At 37.5% G+C, this 18,900-nt stretch overlaps 3 protein-coding genes across 4 annotated transcripts; all 3 read left to right on the forward strand.

Annotated features, from left to right (window-relative positions):
- Nucleotides 1–3,305: 3,305 nt before the first annotated feature.
- On the forward strand, nt 3,306–7,327 carry natd1 (protein NATD1). Its single transcript, XM_054607893.1, has 3 exons — nt 3,306–3,447; nt 5,036–5,154; nt 5,633–7,327. The coding sequence occupies exons 1-3, from the start codon at nt 3,348–3,350 to the stop codon at nt 5,747–5,749; spliced, it is 336 nt and encodes a 111-aa protein (XP_054463868.1). The 5' UTR covers nt 3,306–3,347; the 3' UTR covers nt 5,750–7,327.
- Nucleotides 7,328–9,684: 2,357 nt separating this feature from the next.
- Nucleotides 9,685–13,113, forward strand: tmem11 (transmembrane protein 11). The gene is made up of 2 exons (XM_054607848.1): nt 9,685–9,750; nt 11,425–13,113. Exons 1-2 carry the CDS (start codon nt 9,704–9,706, stop codon nt 11,939–11,941), a joined length of 564 nt encoding a protein of 187 aa, XP_054463823.1. The 5' UTR covers nt 9,685–9,703; the 3' UTR covers nt 11,942–13,113.
- A 1,770-nt stretch (nt 13,114–14,883) lies between these two features.
- Nucleotides 14,884–18,699, forward strand: dhrs7b (dehydrogenase/reductase (SDR family) member 7B). Of its 2 annotated transcripts, none has more exons than XM_054607235.1 (7): nt 14,884–14,954; nt 16,671–16,860; nt 17,073–17,191; nt 17,279–17,489; nt 17,731–17,823; nt 17,925–18,077; nt 18,304–18,699. In XM_054607235.1, exons 2-7 carry the CDS (start codon nt 16,707–16,709, stop codon nt 18,507–18,509), a joined length of 936 nt encoding a protein of 311 aa, XP_054463210.1. In that variant the 5' UTR covers nt 14,884–14,954; nt 16,671–16,706; the 3' UTR covers nt 18,510–18,699. The 2 variants fall into 2 exon arrangements, with proteins under 2 accessions (XP_054463210.1, XP_054463211.1); XM_054607236.1 differs by having other exon boundaries at nt 14,909–14,988.
- The last annotated feature ends 201 nt before the right edge of the window (nt 18,700–18,900 follow it).

The following is an 18,900-nucleotide window of genomic DNA, read 5'->3' on the forward strand; positions in this document are numbered from 1 at the left end:
TGGCTCCTTTGGGAGAGGAAAAAAGGAGAGCAAGAGCAGAAGCTGAACAACAGCTGTCTGAGAAAATAAGTCACATGAAGAAAGACTTTTAGGTATTTAAGTTCTAATATTTAAATGTACGCGAACATCGCACTTCCTGCTCACCCCCATCCCAAAATGGACTCTTTGACATATCCAATCCAATCACCACAGAGAGAACCTTTTAATCCTCAAAAGAGCCCTTAATTTGCTTAAGTGCCATCTGACCGACACTGTGATCATGGACACACACACACACACACACACACACACACACACACACAGACACACACTTGAACTTAATCACACTTGAGCATTGGAAAGCCATCAGACACAGGCGGTATTGGCCGGTCTTTAGAGATGCAGCCTCACCATCTGCAGAGGCCATCAATCTGAGGCCGAACCACGAGACAGAGAAATCAATTAGAGGAGGCTGCAGGACTCCTGACTAAGCGGCTTGTGCAGGCTGTAAAAGCACAGACTTGATCTTTAGCCATTAATGGCTTCATAAATATAACTTAATTCATGCACATCAGCAAAAACATGCACCCACTCTGAGGAAAATGTGTCCATGTTAAATGAACATTGTTAATATAATCCAATCATTTTAACACATTTTTATACACACAGCTGGCATTAGCTACGTCTGGAGGATGGGGGAGTTGTTGTAGTGGGAAGCTGTACTTCATAGGCAAAGATATTTGCTAATGAGCTTCAAAACAAATTAGAAAGGGAATTATTTTTCAGTCATCACTGGAATAAGCACCAAAACATAGGAAGAGCAAATGTGTGTAATTCAGCAGACTCTGGGTCCCACAAAACTAAACAAAACTCTACACATTTTCTCTGTTTCTGAGTTTATTTGTTGTGGTATGTGTTTACTTAGTTTATGAGTATAATTCAGACAAGTTCCCAACACAGGTAAGCAACAGTCCTGGTATGCAGGGGAAACATACTTTTTTCTTTCAATGAAGAATGAAAATGTAAAGTAAGTCATATTTTAAAGGTCACATGTTGCCTTATCCTCATGACACATTATATCTATAGGAATAAATGCTGATTTGATAAATGTGAGACAATCAAACACTTGGTTAAGTCAATAAGCATCTGTAAATAACCAAACCAGCTTTCTTTTAAGTGATTGTGGCACTTACCTTCCCCCTTGTCTTCTGTGCAGGTGTGTTGGATTTAGAGTTTACCAAGGCTTCAGGCCACCTGTTATAGATAACATTAAGACAGTTAAGAGTTAATCATTCTGTCACCCTCTACTTTCTGAAAAAAGTTATTTATATTACATTTGATTTGGCTATATTCAAGGATATATATCAAGGCATTGCTGTGCTGATCATTTTTCTTTATTTATTATGTTTACTTGTAAGCTTATGTAAATAGTAGAAAACTTATGTCCACAAAGAATTCAACATGCTCCCTGTTCCTTCTCATTATCTTGTTACTCATGTTTTCAATATCCCAGTTGCCATATGAAGATGTATGTTTTTCATTATTATTACGTTTTTATGGTCAGCTCAATCCAAGAAGTAGCATAAAAGCAATGATACCCTAACAGTAATGTAGGACACAGATTCTGTAGATAATGCTGTCTTACCTTGGAGCCTTGGACATCATTTTGAGCAGTACGATGAATAAACAATTAATTTGACTTTTTTAAGATAAACGGGAGAAGTTTTGGCTGACTCTGTTATCCATCTGCAAAAGAAGTGCGCTCCTTCTCACTCTGGCAAAAACAGAGAGATCAACTCGCAAACAGGTCCATGCAATAGTGTCCCAAAGAAACACAAACACACATAATCCCATACAGAGTTGACAAACTCAATTAGAGTTCTGCAGGATTAAGCAAACTGCTTAACAGGATTGCTTCACTGTAATTTTAGTGCCTACACCTGCCTACAGAAATACTGCAAATGTCTATCAAGTTTATATCACGATACAGTATTTAACTTATACTTATCCATAACAGTAGTGTGGAAAAAAAACATGAACTCTCACAAAGAAATCATTTATCATGCGGTTAAATAGCAAATGTGATATAATAAAGGAAAACAGGTAAAGTTGTAACCCTAACCCTAACCCTAACCCACACTAGCTTTTTAGCTCTAGTTAACCTAACCAAACAGCAAACTGAAATCGACATTGGGGTATTTTCAAGAGCTCCAATTTAGTTTATCCTGACCATTTATTAATTGAATATATATACTGTATATATCTTGCATCTCATATCCACTGTTCATACTGTTAATACTGTTTATACTACTCATACTGTTCTTTTTCTTTTTTTTTAAATTATTATTTATCTGTTATTTATACTGTTATTTATCCAGCACATTGCACTGCACCTTTACTGCTTCTTTTGCACTTCTGGTTAGATGCTAAAACTGCATTTCGTTGTACTAGTACTTGTAATCTGTGCAATGACAATAAAGTTGAATCTAATCTACAGTACCAGTCAAAAGTTTGGACACACCTTCTCATTCAACTACTTTGAAGAATCTAAAATATAAAACATATTCTGGTTTGTTGAGCATTTGTTTGTTTACCACATAATTCCATATGTGTTCCTTCATAGTTTGGATGTCTTCAATATTAATCTACAATGTAGAAAAAAATAAAAATAAAGAAAAACCATTGAATGAAGGTGTGTCCAAACTTTTGACTGGTACTGTATATGATATAATAGAGGCCTGAATTAAAAAATAAACATCAGTATGTGAATGAATTGTCTACCCCCAATCATGACAAACAATCTGACGTTGGTGAATCAGTGACACGTTGGATAAACTCTCAGATGGTTCATGTGTTCAGTTTATCAGGAGAAACTCTGAGTTATTCTTTGGCATCTTAAAAGACAATGTAGAAACAAAGTCTGGGTAACAGCTGGAGAACGGCTGGGCATCATCACATCACCAGACCCAGTGATACCTTAAAATGTCTGACAAACAGCCAAACCTTTGTCTGGTACTATGTATATATATATATATATATATATACCACATAATTATACATAATTATATTATATAATATATATATATATATATATATATATATATATATATATATAAATATATATATATATATAATATATATAATATATATACATACTGTATGTGAAACAGGTTTATTTGTTTTGTTGTTATTGTTTTGTTGTTATTGTTTTGTTGTTATTGTTTTGTTGTTATTGTTTTGGCCTCTCTGACGACACCGGCTGTGATTGGCTGGCGGTCACGTGACCTCACAGCTGATTCCTTTGGCCCACTTCCGGTTAGCGGAGCTGCAGAGTAGCACGTCTCACCGTCGTTCAGGAGCAGGACACGATGGCGCAGGCGGGCCAGGCCAATGTCTTCGACGCAAACAACTCTCAGATACACGTGGAGCACGACAAGAAGCGTCGGCAGTTTGTTATCAGGCTAAACGGTGAGTCCAGCATGTAAACAATGAGCATGCTAACAGGCTAATGCTAGCTCAGGTGTGTGTGCATGTGTGTGTGTGTGTGTGTGTGTGTGTGTGTGTGTGTGTGTGTGTGTGTGTGTGTGTGTGTGTGTGTGTGTGTGTGTGTGTGTGTGTCTTTGTCAAAGCTGCTGACTTCCTTGACTTGTTGTTTATTCCACTCCCGATACAAATATATAACCTTCTGCAGCATCCACTCAAAAAGACATTTATAAATATATAATATACAATTGTTATTAAGGAGTTCCTTAATAACACACACTGTATGTTGTTAATCAGATCCATATATGGGCATTTAGAAACCTTTATTCAAACCCAAGTATGTGACAATTAATAATTATAACTTATATCCTTTTGTTCTTGACTTTGTTTGTTTTTAACTGAACAAAATGGTGTTTTGAAGTGTGGACAGTAGCAGTCAAAAGTTATTGTTAAACTTACAGTAGCAGTCAAAAGTTTGGACACACCTTCTCATTCAACTACTTTGAAGAATGTAAAATATGAAACATATTCTGGTTTGTTGAGCATTTGTTTGTTTACCACATAATTCCATATGTGTTCCTTCATAGTTTGGATGTCTTCAATATTAATCTACAATGTAGAAAAAAATAAAAATAAAGAAAAACCATTGAATGAGAAGGTGTGTCCAAACTTTTGTCTGGTACTGTATATAAAACTTTTGTATATACATATATATAAACATATATATACAATACCAGTCAAAAGTTTGGACACACCTTCTCATTAAACTACTTTGAAGAATGTAAAATATGAAACATATTCTGGTTTGTTGAGCATTTGTTTGTTTACCACATAATTCCATATGTGTTCCTGTACTGTAATCTAATCTAATATTTGGCCAAAATGAGTGTTTCTTTGGACGAATTAAACATATTAAGAATAAAAAGATACTGTATATACTGCATACTGTTGTTAAACTTACAGTACCAGTCAAAAGTTTGGAATGAGAAGGTGTGTCCAAACTTTTGACTGGTCCAAACTTTTGACTATATATATATATATATATGTTTATATATATACATACATACATACATAGGTTTGTCTATTTTCTCTCTCTCTTCTATATATATATATATATATATATATATATATATATATATATATATATATATATACACACACACAGTACCAGTGAAAAGTTTGGACACACCTTCTCATTCAATGGTTTTTCTTTATTTTTATTTTTATTTTTTCCACATTGTAGATTAATATTGAAGACATCCAAACTATGAAGGAACACATATGGAATTATGTGGTAAACAAACAAATGCTCAACAAACCAGAATATGTTTTATATTTTACATTCTTCAAAGTAGTTGAATGAGAAGGTGTGTCCAAACCTTTGACTGGTACTGTATATTTAATGTTTTATATAAATGTCACTGTGAGCAATACTAATGAATCTGCTATAAAAGTTGTGTCCTTTTTAAATATTGACAATTGTGTTTTATTGTATGATCAGTATGGGGTTGTTATTTGAGTTTGGGTGGAGACAAACACAACTGAGAAAGGTTGACCTTTGTCTGCCCCTCAGGGTCTCATGATCGAGCAGTTCTTCTGTACGAATATGTCGGGAAGAAGACGGTGGACCTGCAACACACTGAAGTTCCAGATGCTTACAGAGGTAGAGGAATTGCAAAGCACCTTGCCAAGGTAAAAATCATAAAGGGGGGTTATTTACATCCATTTTAAAAGTTTTTCTGTCGGGTAATTTTTGTAATATCTTCACCATAATTTACAATAATGTGATTAGAATTTTGTTTGCCAGGCAACCTCTTCGTTGACATTTGAAAAACAGATGGTATCTTTTCACATTTCTGATATCAAAAACCTTTAAATGTCATAGACAGTACTTAACATAGAACCCAGATTACAATATTGATTAGCTGCAGGGCCAATTTACTTAATAATGAAAAGCGAAAGATTATGATAATATAATGACTTTCCTAGTAATTTTACCACTTATATCTGGGAAGCGTACTCAAGCACGCCTCATGTAGTTTAATTGAGCCGCGCAACAACAAGTGCTCAAATATTAAAATCCATGACCAAAGTTTCCATGTAAAATGCTGTCTGATTAAAATGTCTGTCAGAACCGTTTGGATGTGATTTTGTGCTTCTGTGATGGCAGGCAGCCATGGATTTTGTGGTTGAAGAGGATCTGAAAGCTCACTTGACCTGCTGGTACATTCAGAAATACGTCAAAGAGAATCCTCAGCCTCAGTACTTTGAACATATTTATCAATGACGATACATGGCTTCGACAGAGTGGAGAAGGAGAAAGAGACTCCCAGGGAATAAATACTGTGTGGCATCACGCTTTGGAGTTACAGGCTGACATACAACAAAGGACCCTCCAGGCTTTGTTAAACATGACATTGAGTGACTCCAGAGACGACTGATCTCGTGGCACAGACGTCTGTGAGCTGAACGTTGGGTCAATGGGTCGGTAACACGGGGTTACACCAGAAACAGGAAGTGAATCAGCTGGTCATTACTCGTAACGACATGAGCAAATCAACTAACCCAAGCTAAAGCCTGTTACCTCAGGCTGAAACATTCAGGATGCATACTCAAAGGTCAGGCCTCTGATGAGAACAGATGCGAGTCAAATCTTATGTTGCAAATTTCCTGTCCTCCTTTCGGACCCGTTGGATGTGAGCAGTGCTACTAGATGACCGACCCAGGTGTCTTTCTCCAGGATGGTGATGGCGATGGTGGCGTTTCTGATTACTTTTATATTTCGACCCCCTTCTGATATTCTTTGGCTTTATTATTGTTCTATTTGCTTTCTCCTCCTTTCCTAGAAATAGTTTTCTTGAGGCTGAAATGCTAATAACTCAAAAGAGTTTTTTTCTAGGTAATTGTGGAATATAGGTATAGGCATTATTTTGGTGGGTACTGGGTCATTTAAGAGATAAAATATCTCAATTTGGTGCCATTGTTACTATATCCACTCCTACTCAAGTTACATAAATGTACTGGTCATTTTTGGAGTCATCAATTAATCAGTAAAAGATGCAGGGATTTGTAAACCAAAGAATACAAACTGAGGATGTCAAACTTTGAAGACAAAGCTCATCATTTTCTCCATTGCACATGTTAAAAATAACAGACGCACTTGATAAATTGGGTCTGAAGTTCGTCACTGTCTGTTACAACACTTAAGTGTGGATATCGATAAATATATCTCTGCTCAAACCAGCATTTCAAAAACAGCACTGTTATATTCAGGGCATTCACATTGTAGGGTGTCTATTGTCTTTTGTTCTGTCTCACAGTAAAATGACACTGGATGGCCGATGCTTGTTTTTTCTTGTCATTAGATCTGTTTTTTTGTTATTTTTCTCGTACCCACATTGCTGCTTTTACCAGCTGATGTAAAAATGATAAAGGTCATCATGGAAGAAAAGTTTTACTGAAAAAACAAAACCCAGCGGTCTCCCTTTTACGGCTCTTCAGGAGCTTTTGCTGTTGACAATCTTAAGTGTTGAGGAGAAAAATACCTCAGGTTTCTCAACACTGACAAGACACACAACATTCAAAGCAGACTCTCTTTATCCGCTTTAATCACTTGGAGTTAATTGCAGGAAACCACTTTTCCTTGGTAAAACGTTCCTTTAGGTGACACAAACCTATTTATAGACCAAGATATCCAATGTATTATTTCATTTTTGTGTTTATGTTTATATTTGTGTAAACAAATGTCTTGACAGTTTTGAGCAGGTGGCTCTACCAAAATGTACCAATTTTGTTATACTGTTTTGTGCTTTTGACTTTATTCCATTCTTGTTGTCTATGAATAAATAAAACAATACTCATCACACTATCAATGTCAAAGTTTGTAATCACAAAACAGGGAAAGATGCACATATAACCAACTTTAAAGAGAAGATTGGGTACTTTACAATGTACTATGCATAAGTAGACACTTAAGTACATAAAACTTTGCATGTACACTGAATGTATATTGTGGTAAATTTAATGTATTCATGTTAACATCCTTCAACAAAGGCACCAAGTTAAAGAAAACTGGAAGAGTTCTGCAAACTTGAACTTTCTGCCATCTAGTGACCGTATCAAGAATTACTTAAAACTCTTTTGTCACAATGTGTGCTGTTAGCAAATCAGGTGAGCACCCCTAACATGGGTGAGCTAGAGAGAACTCTTCTTTCTTATCTCCCATTTAAAACCACAGCAGTTCAACCACAAACCCAGCTGAGACACCCGGAGTCTTCAGGACTCTGATGAACAACGAAACATCTGGTTCCTCAAGAAAACCCAGAAGTGCTCTGGGTGAAGGGGGGAGCTCTGTTAACTCCACATGAACTCGAAACACAAACGTGGCCTTTAAACTCCAATTGATGACCAAAGTCCCCTTGAATGACGATGAGACCTTGAAGCGACGTGGGTCTGCTACCAGGGGCCACTGAGGTCCTATTCTCTGAAGTTATTCAGTATTATATCTGGGTTTTTCTGGGAACACAGGGGGAGTTTATGATCTATAACGAAAAACTTGCCCGTTGTTGTTATTTTAAAGCAGATTCTGGTGTGTTTGGACTGAATATTTGACTAGTTTTGGGCCAACAAAAAAAACCTAATTAACAGAGGACTAGGGCTTTAAGGAATATAAAAAAATATCTTGACCCTTTTCTTTTTATTTAAGAATGATTGTACTAGAGTTAAATAAATTGAACTGAATTGAATGTACTCCAAAGTCAAAAACTCTACTGTCTGATCCAAACCTAAGAATCTGACCAGGTTGCCACACCAACATTCAATATTTTGCTTTTTTTAATACTTTAATTTACATACTAACTAATGAATAATTTACCAATCAACAAATAATCATGTTGTGGGTCTCCACCAGTCTTACGTTGTTGTCACATGGCAAGCTCTTGGTTTCAGCTGATCTCACATTCCTGAACGTAGACATTCCTTAATGCATCCAAAGCGCTTCAGGTTGCAGCACATGCACGAGCAGCCCACTCTCGCCATTCGCCACGGTGACACAGAGACGAGCAGAGGAGGGCACAATATGGGTGAGCACCTAGAAAACTACAAACACAGATCCATTCACAACACTTAATGCTCTGGACACTATATTGCATACTGTTTACATTATGTCATAACCCATTCATGCATATGATGAATATCTAAATGGCTTCTGTAAGATAAGATAAGATAAGATAATCCTTTATTAGTCCCGCAGCGGGGAAATTTACAAGATTACAGCAGCATAGGGTATAGTGCAAACAAGAGACATAGTAAAAAAAAAAAAAAAAAAAAAAGATTAAAAAACAAGTATTATAAATAAGCAATAAAAACAGTAAAGAATCCACAATAACTGAAATATTATATATACAGACAGTATAACTATTATTGCACAGTGTATTTGTTTTGCACAGGTTTTTAGTGTCATGTGTCATAAAGTTGTTGTTGGTTAGGGATCCACAATTGCTGCGTTTTATGTGTAATTCAATGTTTCAATGGCCTCCAGAGTTTTCTGAAAACTTGTGATGACCTTTTGGGTGATTTTTACATTTTGTGAATTGATGGAAAACAAAAATAATTCTGCAACCTAATTGTACACATTTGCAGTAATTCATTTCCAAATTTTGAGTTACATATAAGATATAGGAAACATTCAAGAAAACAAATGAGCTAATGTAAAACTGCACACTAATTATACTATGTCCTTGAGTTAAGGTAAAATGAAATAAGATAATCCTTTATTAGTCCCACAGGGGATATTTACAGGATTACAGCAGCATAGAGGATTGTGCAAACAAGAGACATAGTAAAAAAATAAAAATAAAAGTATTATAAATAGCAAATAAGCAATAAAAACAGTAAATAATCCACAATAACTGAAATATTATATATACAGACAGAATAACTATTATTGCACAATAATAGTTATAATGTATTTGATGTTCAATTAAAATATATTTAATTTATTAATCTATAATTTTATTAGTTTTTATTATTATATATAATACATTCATTTAGAACATGGTCTGACCTCTCAAACTTCTGTGTGCTATTATAAAATACATAAAGGTCCTCTTGCTTTATAGCTTCATGGGAATTGTAGTCCTCATTCAAGTCGAACGGCCGCGTCGCCGGCGCTGACGCACTACATTACCCACAAGGCTGCGCGCTCTCATACGTCAGCTGCAATCACGGTTGCATCTCCAACATGGCGTCGCTGGGAAGGAGGCGCGGTGTCCCAGTAAGCAGGGAGAGGTCAGTAGCTCCACGTCTTAGATATCGAACCAAACTGTTTAAAATACGACTCATCGATTAGTCGGAGTCGCCATTCACCGGAGAACAAACCTCCACATCGATTAGGACCGAAAGGAAACCCGCCAACACGATAAGTGGGGGATGTATCCCCGGGTTAGCTAGCATTAGCATGCTAACGCCAGCTAGCATGCTAGCTAGCTAGCTGGCGTTAGCTCGGAAACGTGTGGTGTTTTGGTTATTTCCCATCAGCCCGTTACACGTGTGGGACATGTGTGTGTGTGTGGTACGTCATGGTTAAACATGCTACACATGTATGTGTTGGGTCACGTGTTTTGAAAGTAGCTGGTCAGTCCCATAACTTTTGCTCACACCGTGAGCGTGTTAGCTGTTGACGTCATCAAAGAGGCGCTCAGGTGCGTGACGTCACTAGCCTGCGACCCTCACTCCCCTCACAAGAATGCTGTCTTGACCTCATCCAGGTGTTTTTGCTCCAGAAGGCTGATGTTGACACATTTAAATATATATATTTTTTATTAATAATAATAATAATAAATATATTAGTTTATAGAATGTTATTTATTTTTAATTAATTGCTGAGTTTTATGTGTAATTCAATGTTTCAATAGCCTCCAAAGTTTACTGAAAACTTGTGATGACCTTCTGGGGGATTTTTACATTTTGTGAATTGATGGAAAACAATATGGAGCAATTATAAAATAAGATAATCCTTTATTAGTCCCGCAGCAAAAATACTTATGCAACCTTATTGTACACATTTGCAGTACTGAATTTCCAAATTTTAAGTTGCATACAGTACCAGTCAAAAGTTTGGACACACCTTCTCATTCAACTACTAAGAATCTAAAATATAAAACATAATCTGGTTTGTTGCGCATTTATTTGTTTACCACATAATTCCATATGTGTTCCTTCATAGTTTGGATGTCTTCAATATTAATCTACAATGTAGAAAAAAATAAAGAAAAAACATTGAATGAGAAGGTGTGTCCAAGCTTTTGACTGGTACTGTATAAGATATAGGAAACATTCAAGAATACAAATGAGGTAATGTAAATCTGCACACACTAATTATACTATATCCTTGAGTTAAGGTAAGATAAAATAAGATAATCCTTTATTAGTCCCGCAGCGTGGAAATTTGCAAGATTACAGCTGCAGAGAGGATAGTGCAAACAAGAGTTCATAGACAACTTTTCATCAAGAATGTACCATTTGAACTTAAACTTTATTGGTCAAAGGGATTGTTTATAATTGAATAGTCACATAGTTGGAGTGTATGCACCATTTTATTGCTGATTGATGGCAACACATTTACATTAAATCCTTATAGCCTACTTTTCAAATAAAAGAAGTGAAGAAGAATCTGTGCCAATGGATTTTTACTTAAACCAAATAGGTTATTTATAAAGGCATTTTACAAATGACATGCTAGTTCTTATTGTAATGGTATGCACATATATGTTGTGATATGGTTAAGCTTATAGAATATTAGGTCAAATAACCATCTGGAATCTTTGTCTGAGCTTAATCACAGCTTCATAAAAAATGGGCAGGTTGGTGTAAAAATGAAGACAAACCTTGGATGTATCAGTTCTTGTACTAATCTTTATCCTTTCTCTCACTGTTCCTTGCTGTATTTCTGTTTCTGAACAGGGGAGTGATGGCGGCGACAGACTGCTACATTGTGCACGAGATCTACAATGGGGAGAATGTGCAGGACCAGTTTGAGTATGAGTTGGAGCAGGCACTGGAGGCCCAGTATAAATACATTGTCATTGAGCCCACACGCATCGGAGATGAAACGGCCCGGTGGATTACCGTGGGCAACTGCCTGCACAAGACGGCCGTGTTGTCAGGTACCGCGTGCCTCCTGACGCCAGTTTCACTGCCGGTTGAGTACTCGCGTTATGTGGCGTTGCCCGCCGGCGCCTTCAGTGTCGCCTGTGCTGCCCTCTACGGGATTTCATGGCAATTTGACCCCTGCTGCAAGTACCAGGTGGAGTACGACAGCCAAAAACTCTCACGGCTGCCCCTGCATACACTCACCTCCTCGACGCCCGTTGTATTGGTACGCAGGGATGATGTCCACAGAAAGAGACTCCATAATACGATAGCACTGGCTGCCCTGGCATATTGCGCCAAGAAGATCTACGAACTCTATGCGGTATGAGTGCACTCTGAAGAGGGTTTAAGAACCAAGAGAAAAAAAGGAAAAAACAAACAAAAAAAAACCAGAACCTATCCACACCCAGATGTAAGAAAAAGTGGAAGTCACGATCAGGCCCTGCAGTTAGCTCCACACATGGTGGGTGCTTCCATTTTGAACTTTGATCGGAGGGATTATAGTTAAAACTAGTTTTTCCTTTACATTTTCTTTACTTCTATGTGACAACAACAGCACACTTATATCCGTAGTACCCTTGCGCCTCCTCCCCAGCGCCCTCCACCTTCATCCTTGACACACAAGCAAGTGCACAAGGGTACGACAGCAGTTCCTCTGGATTGAATTGTACTGCAGTTGAAACGGACCGACATGTTTTGAGTATCGAGCTCTCTCTCCCCTTCTTCCGCGTAGTTTTACTGTACCCCTTTCTTGCTGATCAGTACATCACCCTTTCATTAAACATTAGGATATTTCAACCTAACTTTTCTGTATGTTATTTTACTTTTTTCATTAAATTCTACATGATGTTCAGAAAAGAGCAAATAGTTGCAAATTATTTGAGATTGTGTCTTGTTCATGTAGATATTCTTGTTTAAAAGAGTGTAAGAAAGATCTTATGTGGCAATGTTTGGCTCAATGTGTTCGAAACACTACATAAATACTTAATTTTGAAAAGTCACATTTTACACATGCTTCTAATAATGTATATTACATTGACCTCAAGCCAAACCCCCATAATTGAAATTAAAATAAAACCACTATTTGACATTACAGATAACAATTGAACAGCAAATTATAAATTCATACTTTCTTGTACATGTTTATCCAATGGTGCTTGTTATGCGTTGCTATCTAGATCAGCACTTTTAGAAGTCATAAGAGGAGTTAAAGTATTGATGAAGTGGAGGATGAGTTGTGATTTAACAGGAGACTTGTAACAATTTAATAATAAAGTTGAGTTAAGATGTGAGTTAGTTGAATATGAAGAGAGACAGTGACCTTGTCAGGGTCACTGATTAAAAGTAAATCTCGTATAAATGTTCACTACAAGCTGAATAAGGATTGTTGACTTTGCCAGCAGGATTTGAGCAAATTAAAACGTGTTTATGAAAAGTTTCCTAAGAATTTTGTGTAAATACCTTAAAGGTCTATCAAACAATGTATTAAATAAATTGTAAACTTGCTTGTGGTGTTTCAGTAAGTACTGTGATCACACATTATGGCAACAGACGACTGCGGAAAAACATAAGTCTTGCCTTCACTTCAGAATATTTGTCGACAATTTCTGACAGAGTATCTATAAAACGTATTAAACTTGTTTAGATAGAAAGTGCCTGAAAACAAGATGCTATTGTTTAACTCAGTAAATGGTGCTTATATAGGTAAAACTTATAGTTTCTTGATAAATTGTGACAGTGAATGAAGGCATCACCTCGGAGAACAGAGAGAAGATTCACTTTGCAAACTGCCCATCTCTTCTTTTCACATTGATACTTTCTGCTACTTCATGCACACTTTGCAACTGAATAAAACCAATGCATTTATGTGCAGAGAGTAGGCTAATGCATACACGTTTATGAGATAAGCAGAACTGAAGCTGAGGGGATGGGTGCTCAGAGGACGGCCTGAGACAAACTCATTAGTTTGCTTATTTGTGGCCACAGCAGGCTCATTATCTGTCAGCTGACCTGCTGACTGATGGACTGGCTGTTTGTCAGACATTTTAAGGTATCACTGGGTCTGGTGACGTGATGATGCCCAGCCGTTCTCCAGCTGTTACCCAGACTTTGTTTCTACATTGTCTTTTAAGATGCCAAAGAATAACTCAGAGTTTCTCCTGATAAACTGAACACATGAACCACCTGAGAGTTTATCCAACGTGTCACTGATTCACCAACGTCAGATTGTTTGTCATGATTTGGGGTAGACAATTCATTCACATACTGATGTTTATTTTTTAATTCAGGCCTCTATTATGTCATATACAGTACCAGTCAAAAGTTTGGATACACCTTCTCATTCAATGCTTTTTCTTTATTTTTATTTTTATTTATTTCTACATTGTAGATTAATATTGAAGACATCCAAACTATGAAGGAACACATATGGAATTATGTGGTAAACAAACAAATGCTCAACAAACCAGAATATGTTTTATATTTTACATTCTTCAAAGTAGTTGAATGAGAAGGTGTGTCCAAACTTTTGACTGGTACTGTAAGTTTAACAACAGTATGAAGTATATACAGTATCTTTTTTATTATTAATATGTTTAATTCGTCCAAAGAAACACTAATTTTGGCCGAATATTAGATTAGATTACAGTACCAGTCAAAAGTTTGGACACACCTTCTCATTCAAATACTGTGAAGAATCTAATAATATATATATATATATATATATATATATATATATATTAAGAGAGAGAGAAATAGACAAACCTATGTATATATATATATAAACATATATATACAGTAGCAGTCAAAAGTTTGGACACACCTTCTCATTCAACTACTTTGAAGAATCTAAAATATAAAACATATTCTGGTTTGTTGAGCATTTGTTTGTTTACCACATAATTCCATATGTGTTCCTTCATAGTTTGGATGTCTTCAATATTAATCTACAATGTAGAAAAAAATAAAATAAAGAAAAACCATTGAATGAGAAGGTGTGTCTAAACTTTTCACTGCTACTGTACAGTAAGTATGGAGACAAAGAAAACAGCAAAGACATTCCCAAATAGTTTAAAAACTACATTTGATAATCAAAGTCTTGTTTTTTGGTTAAAAATAAAGCTTTAGGTTTATTTGGCTGCTTGTTTCCTCCTACAAAGTCCACCCTGAACAAAGAATATGTCAGTAAATGGCTTGTTAATTTACTGCCTTACCAAACTTCAACTCCCACAATCCATAGCGACACACAGCCGGTAGTCTCTCCACTGGACACGTGGGGTTCCTGTCACACCAGACCCGGAACTGCTCGTGCTGCTGTGTTGTCCATCAGAACAACAACTCAGGTGAGCTCAGCTGTGCATGAAGACTGTTAGACAGGTGTGTTATTACAATGAGCATTATGAGGCATTATGAGGCATTATGATGCATTATGATGCATTATGAGTGACAGTCTGTGCAGGATATCCTGATTGTGCACACACTGTTTTCTCTGCTACATTGGCATCTAAATGTAGCAGATAATTAACATTGTTGCCATTTCTAGTACTCATAAATATGCACATGTGAACTTCTTGAATGCATTAGTCAAAACTGAAGTCACATTAAAACCTCCTCTCACAGTCAGTGAAGCAGATCAAACTTTGAATAGTGTTTCATTGCTTTGCACACAAAATGCATTCAATTACCACATTTTCAAAATCCATAAACTCTTTTCTTATTCACACTCCACCGCCTGCATAACGTTGAATCTTTGCAGCACACTGTTTTACAAAAGAGTTAGAAGAGCCTTCAAAACACAATGATGACACATTTCCTTCTTTGTTTGCAGTAATTGTGTTGAAATACATAAAACAAATCTTAGCAGAATATTTACAATAACTGTATGAAGTGTTTTTAAAACGTGTCTTCAGTACTGACTGATGCTTGTAAGCAGGTATGAATTTCATTTCATGTCAAATTCTTGAGTCATTATGCTCACAACCATGAATATGAACATCTGAAAGGACACAAGAACAACTATTCAAAGAATACTGCTTTTACACAGTGTCTTATTTTGCTTTGGTGTTCAATATCCAACTGGTTTAATCACTTCCTGAAAGATAAATCAGCTGTATTGAGGATAGGGAGAGTATAAGATAAGATAATATAAAATAATCCTTTATTAGTCCCGCAGCGGGGAAATTTGCAGGATTACAGCAGCATAGAGTAAAGTGCACACAAGAGACATAGTAGAAGAAAGACAAGATAAAAATAAAATGAAATAAAAACAAGTATTATAAATAAGCAATAAAAAACAGTAAAAAATCCACAATAACTGAAATATTATATATACAGACAAAGACTATTATAGCTATAATTGCACAGTGTATTGTATATGGTATTGCACGTGTCATGTGTCATGTGTCATGTGGTCTGCTGGGAGCAGAGTTGGTTGTGCAACCTGACAGCAGCTGAAAACTGTATTATAATACCTTACTTAATTATGTACCTCTAATGCATCTCTGAGATCCCTAACACACAATCAAAAGTGTGTTTTGTGCGTGTGTGTGTGTGTGTGTGTGTGTGTGTGATCTTATGATCTGATGGTAGTTGTCACCGTTGCATTGCTGGTTGTTTGTGTTGTGCTTTGGAGACGGGACAAGTGGAAGAGGTTTAGCTAAAAGCACTTCACATTCACAATCCCTCCAGCGTGAGGGCTTACAGAACACGCACATCAAGGTCACGCTGTGGCTTGTTCAGCCTACAAATGTTGTGACAAGTTAAGTCATGTCTTATAATGACTTAGTCTTAAGTTCAGCTAATGAAATGTCTATCCAAAACATGACATTTTAATAGCCAATAGCTGCAAAAATAAACTTCCCATTGCTAATAAAGGATTATCTTATCTTATCTCTTATCTTATCCGAGAGACATATTGGGTGAAACTGTGCTGTTTTAAACAGACCTTTTATTAGGTGACTTCTCTAACCCAAAAGCAAGTGATTGAAATGTTGTACTATTGCAAACAACACTTTCAATTGGACAAAAACTCTTCCTAACTAAATCTTTTTGATGGGCAGGTAGCTCGTGTGGCTCAGGCAGCCTGATTGTGAGACATGGAGCGCGTCATGGGAGGAGGCGTACTTCAGCTGGTGTTAGTGAGTGCGGGGATCTTGTTGCTTTATCGAATACTTGCCCGCCTCAGACCAGGAGCTGCTCTGCAGGATGCTGTGGTCGTCATCACGGGGGCCAGCTCTGGACTCGGGAAAGGTTCGGCCTCCATTTCTTCTTCTCTTCCCCTTACATGTCGATGCTTTCTACGAACCAAGAAACATCGATATACAGCAGTTGATTCTTCTCTTCAGTAGTAGTAAGATAATGTACAGTAACATGTGTCAGGGTTGTGGTGCATGTGCTAACTTGCCGGCCTTGTTTGATACTGTATGCACCATGAACAAGAGGTGTGTTTTTATGTTTTGTAGAGTGTGCTCGGGTCTTTCACGCTGCAGGCGCACGGCTGGTGCTGTGTGGACGAGATGCAGCCCGTCTGCAGCAGGTGGTCCAGGAGCTCACAGCAAGCTCAACAAGCTCACAGCGGCAGGTGTGTGCACACGAAAAAAATAAGTAGCCCTGACAGAAACTCAAGGTAAACTCCTACGTTCAACTTTATGTGTTTTACAACCACCAGACTTACACTCCCAGCACCGTCATCTTCGACTTGTCCGACACAGACACAGTGGACCGAGCTGCAGAGGAGATCCTGAAATGTTACGGGCAAGTGGATGTCCTCATCAATAACGCTGGAATCAGTTACCGTGGCAACATACTGGATACCCTCCTTTCGGTGCAGCGGGATGTTATGGAAACAAATTACTTTGGGCCCATTGCTCTGACTCAAGGTGAGTGAGCGGTGCTTCTGTTTAGATACAGAATATAAAAGTCATAAATAGACGAGGGAGCCAAACCATAGAGAAGCTATTTTTAAAAGATCTTTAATTATAATAAGAAGGGGAAGTAGTTGAAGCATTAACATTACGGTGCTAGATTTTTATGGAAAGTTGCAGATTTCCGAGAAGAGGAAGCACAATATTTGACATTAGTCAGCAGTATTTCTTTCTTTCTTCTTTCCTCCCTTCACAGCTCTCCTGCCCTCCATGGTTCAGCGACGCAGCGGCCACATCGTTGTCATCAGCAGCGTCCAGGGCAAGATAGCCATTCCTTACAGATCCGCCTGTAAGTTGTCTTCACTCATTTAATTAAAGCAAACAACTGATTTTGATGGATGTTTTGATTGGAAATGAAGCAGGACTCTGTTTTTTACACTCTTTGGTCAGATGCCGCCTCAAAGCACGCCACCCAGGCCTACTTTGACTGCTTACGGGCCGAGATCGAGCACTACGGGATCCCAGTGACCGTGATCAGTCCTGGGTACATCCGAACCAGCCTGTCGGTGAACGCTGTCACAGGAGACGGCTCCAGTTATGGAGGTGAGGCAGTGGAGTGTGTGACTGTGTTTAAACTAACAGTTTAGGATTATCAGTAAAGCTGACAAAGACGTAAATAGTCTAAAATATTGAATTAAAGAGAAGATAAAATAAACTGTGAAACAAACAAGATAAGGGACACCATCCCAGCAGTAGAACTGTTTTCTGTAATAGTTGACCTACTGACTCGGTATCATCGATGCAACATCTTTCTCGTTTGTGTTTTCAGTTTTGGATAAAACCACAGCAACGGGTTGGGACCCTGAAGACGTGGCTCAGGCCGTTCTGAAGGCCGTCCGTCAGAGAAGCAAAGACGTTGTGTTGGCGGGACCTCTGCCCAATCTGGCCATTTATCTCCGCACCATGTGGCCTGCACTCTTCTTCAAACTCATGTCCTCTCGCGCTCGCAAGGAGCAGAAACCCAAAGACGAGTGAAGCTGCAGCAGGCGACGACTACGAGGCTCAACACAAACGTTAGAGGCACAAGGACCAGAAAGTGAAAGTGACTGCTTCACATGGAGGACAAATGAGCAAGAGGTTTGAATAGATGCAGCTCCTCAGTTTAACAAACAAACCAGAAACCTGTTTGTTGTAAAAGGACGTATGGTGATCGACCAGACGGACCTTCACCTTTAAAAGTGGAACGTCTATTATTGACAAAACTCTGTAAAGATGTCAGCATGTGATGTTGATTTTCAAATTGACTCCTTCTAACACAGATTTCGCTAACAAATAAAATGCAATTTTCTTTACCTTTTGCAGGAATATTGGTGTTTATTTGTAACTGTCAGGTCTTCATCTGTTATGTTAAAAGCCTTCAGTATCA

This window comes from Anoplopoma fimbria, chromosome 11 (genome assembly GCF_027596085.1).
Source record: "Anoplopoma fimbria isolate UVic2021 breed Golden Eagle Sablefish chromosome 11, Afim_UVic_2022, whole genome shotgun sequence".
Taxonomy (NCBI): Eukaryota; Metazoa; Chordata; class Actinopteri; order Perciformes; family Anoplopomatidae; genus Anoplopoma; species Anoplopoma fimbria.

Excerpts from the sequence above, each read along its gene's own strand:
- natd1 (XM_054607893.1), top strand. The coding sequence starts at position 3,348 with ATGGCGCAGGCGGGCCAGGCCAATGTCTTCGACGCAAACAACTCTCAG. Across the intron at positions 3,448-5,035 it reads GTTTGTTATCAGGCTAAACG|GGTCTCATGATCGAGCAGTT; the intron begins GTGAGTCCAGCA and ends TCTGCCCCTCAG. Across the intron at positions 5,155-5,632 it reads TTGCAAAGCACCTTGCCAAG|GCAGCCATGGATTTTGTGGT; the intron begins GTAAAAATCATA and ends CTGTGATGGCAG.
- tmem11 (XM_054607848.1), top strand. The coding sequence starts at position 9,704 with ATGGCGTCGCTGGGAAGGAGGCGCGGTGTCCCAGTAAGCAGGGAGAG. Across the intron at positions 9,751-11,424 it reads GTCCCAGTAAGCAGGGAGAG|GGGAGTGATGGCGGCGACAG; the intron begins GTCAGTAGCTCC and ends GTTTCTGAACAG.
- dhrs7b (XM_054607235.1), top strand. The coding sequence starts at position 16,707 with ATGGAGCGCGTCATGGGAGGAGGCGTACTTCAGCTGGTGTTAGTGAGT. Across the intron at positions 16,861-17,072 it reads CAGCTCTGGACTCGGGAAAG|AGTGTGCTCGGGTCTTTCAC; the intron begins GTTCGGCCTCCA and ends TATGTTTTGTAG. Across the intron at positions 18,078-18,303 it reads AGACGGCTCCAGTTATGGAG|TTTTGGATAAAACCACAGCA; the intron begins GTGAGGCAGTGG and ends TTGTGTTTTCAG.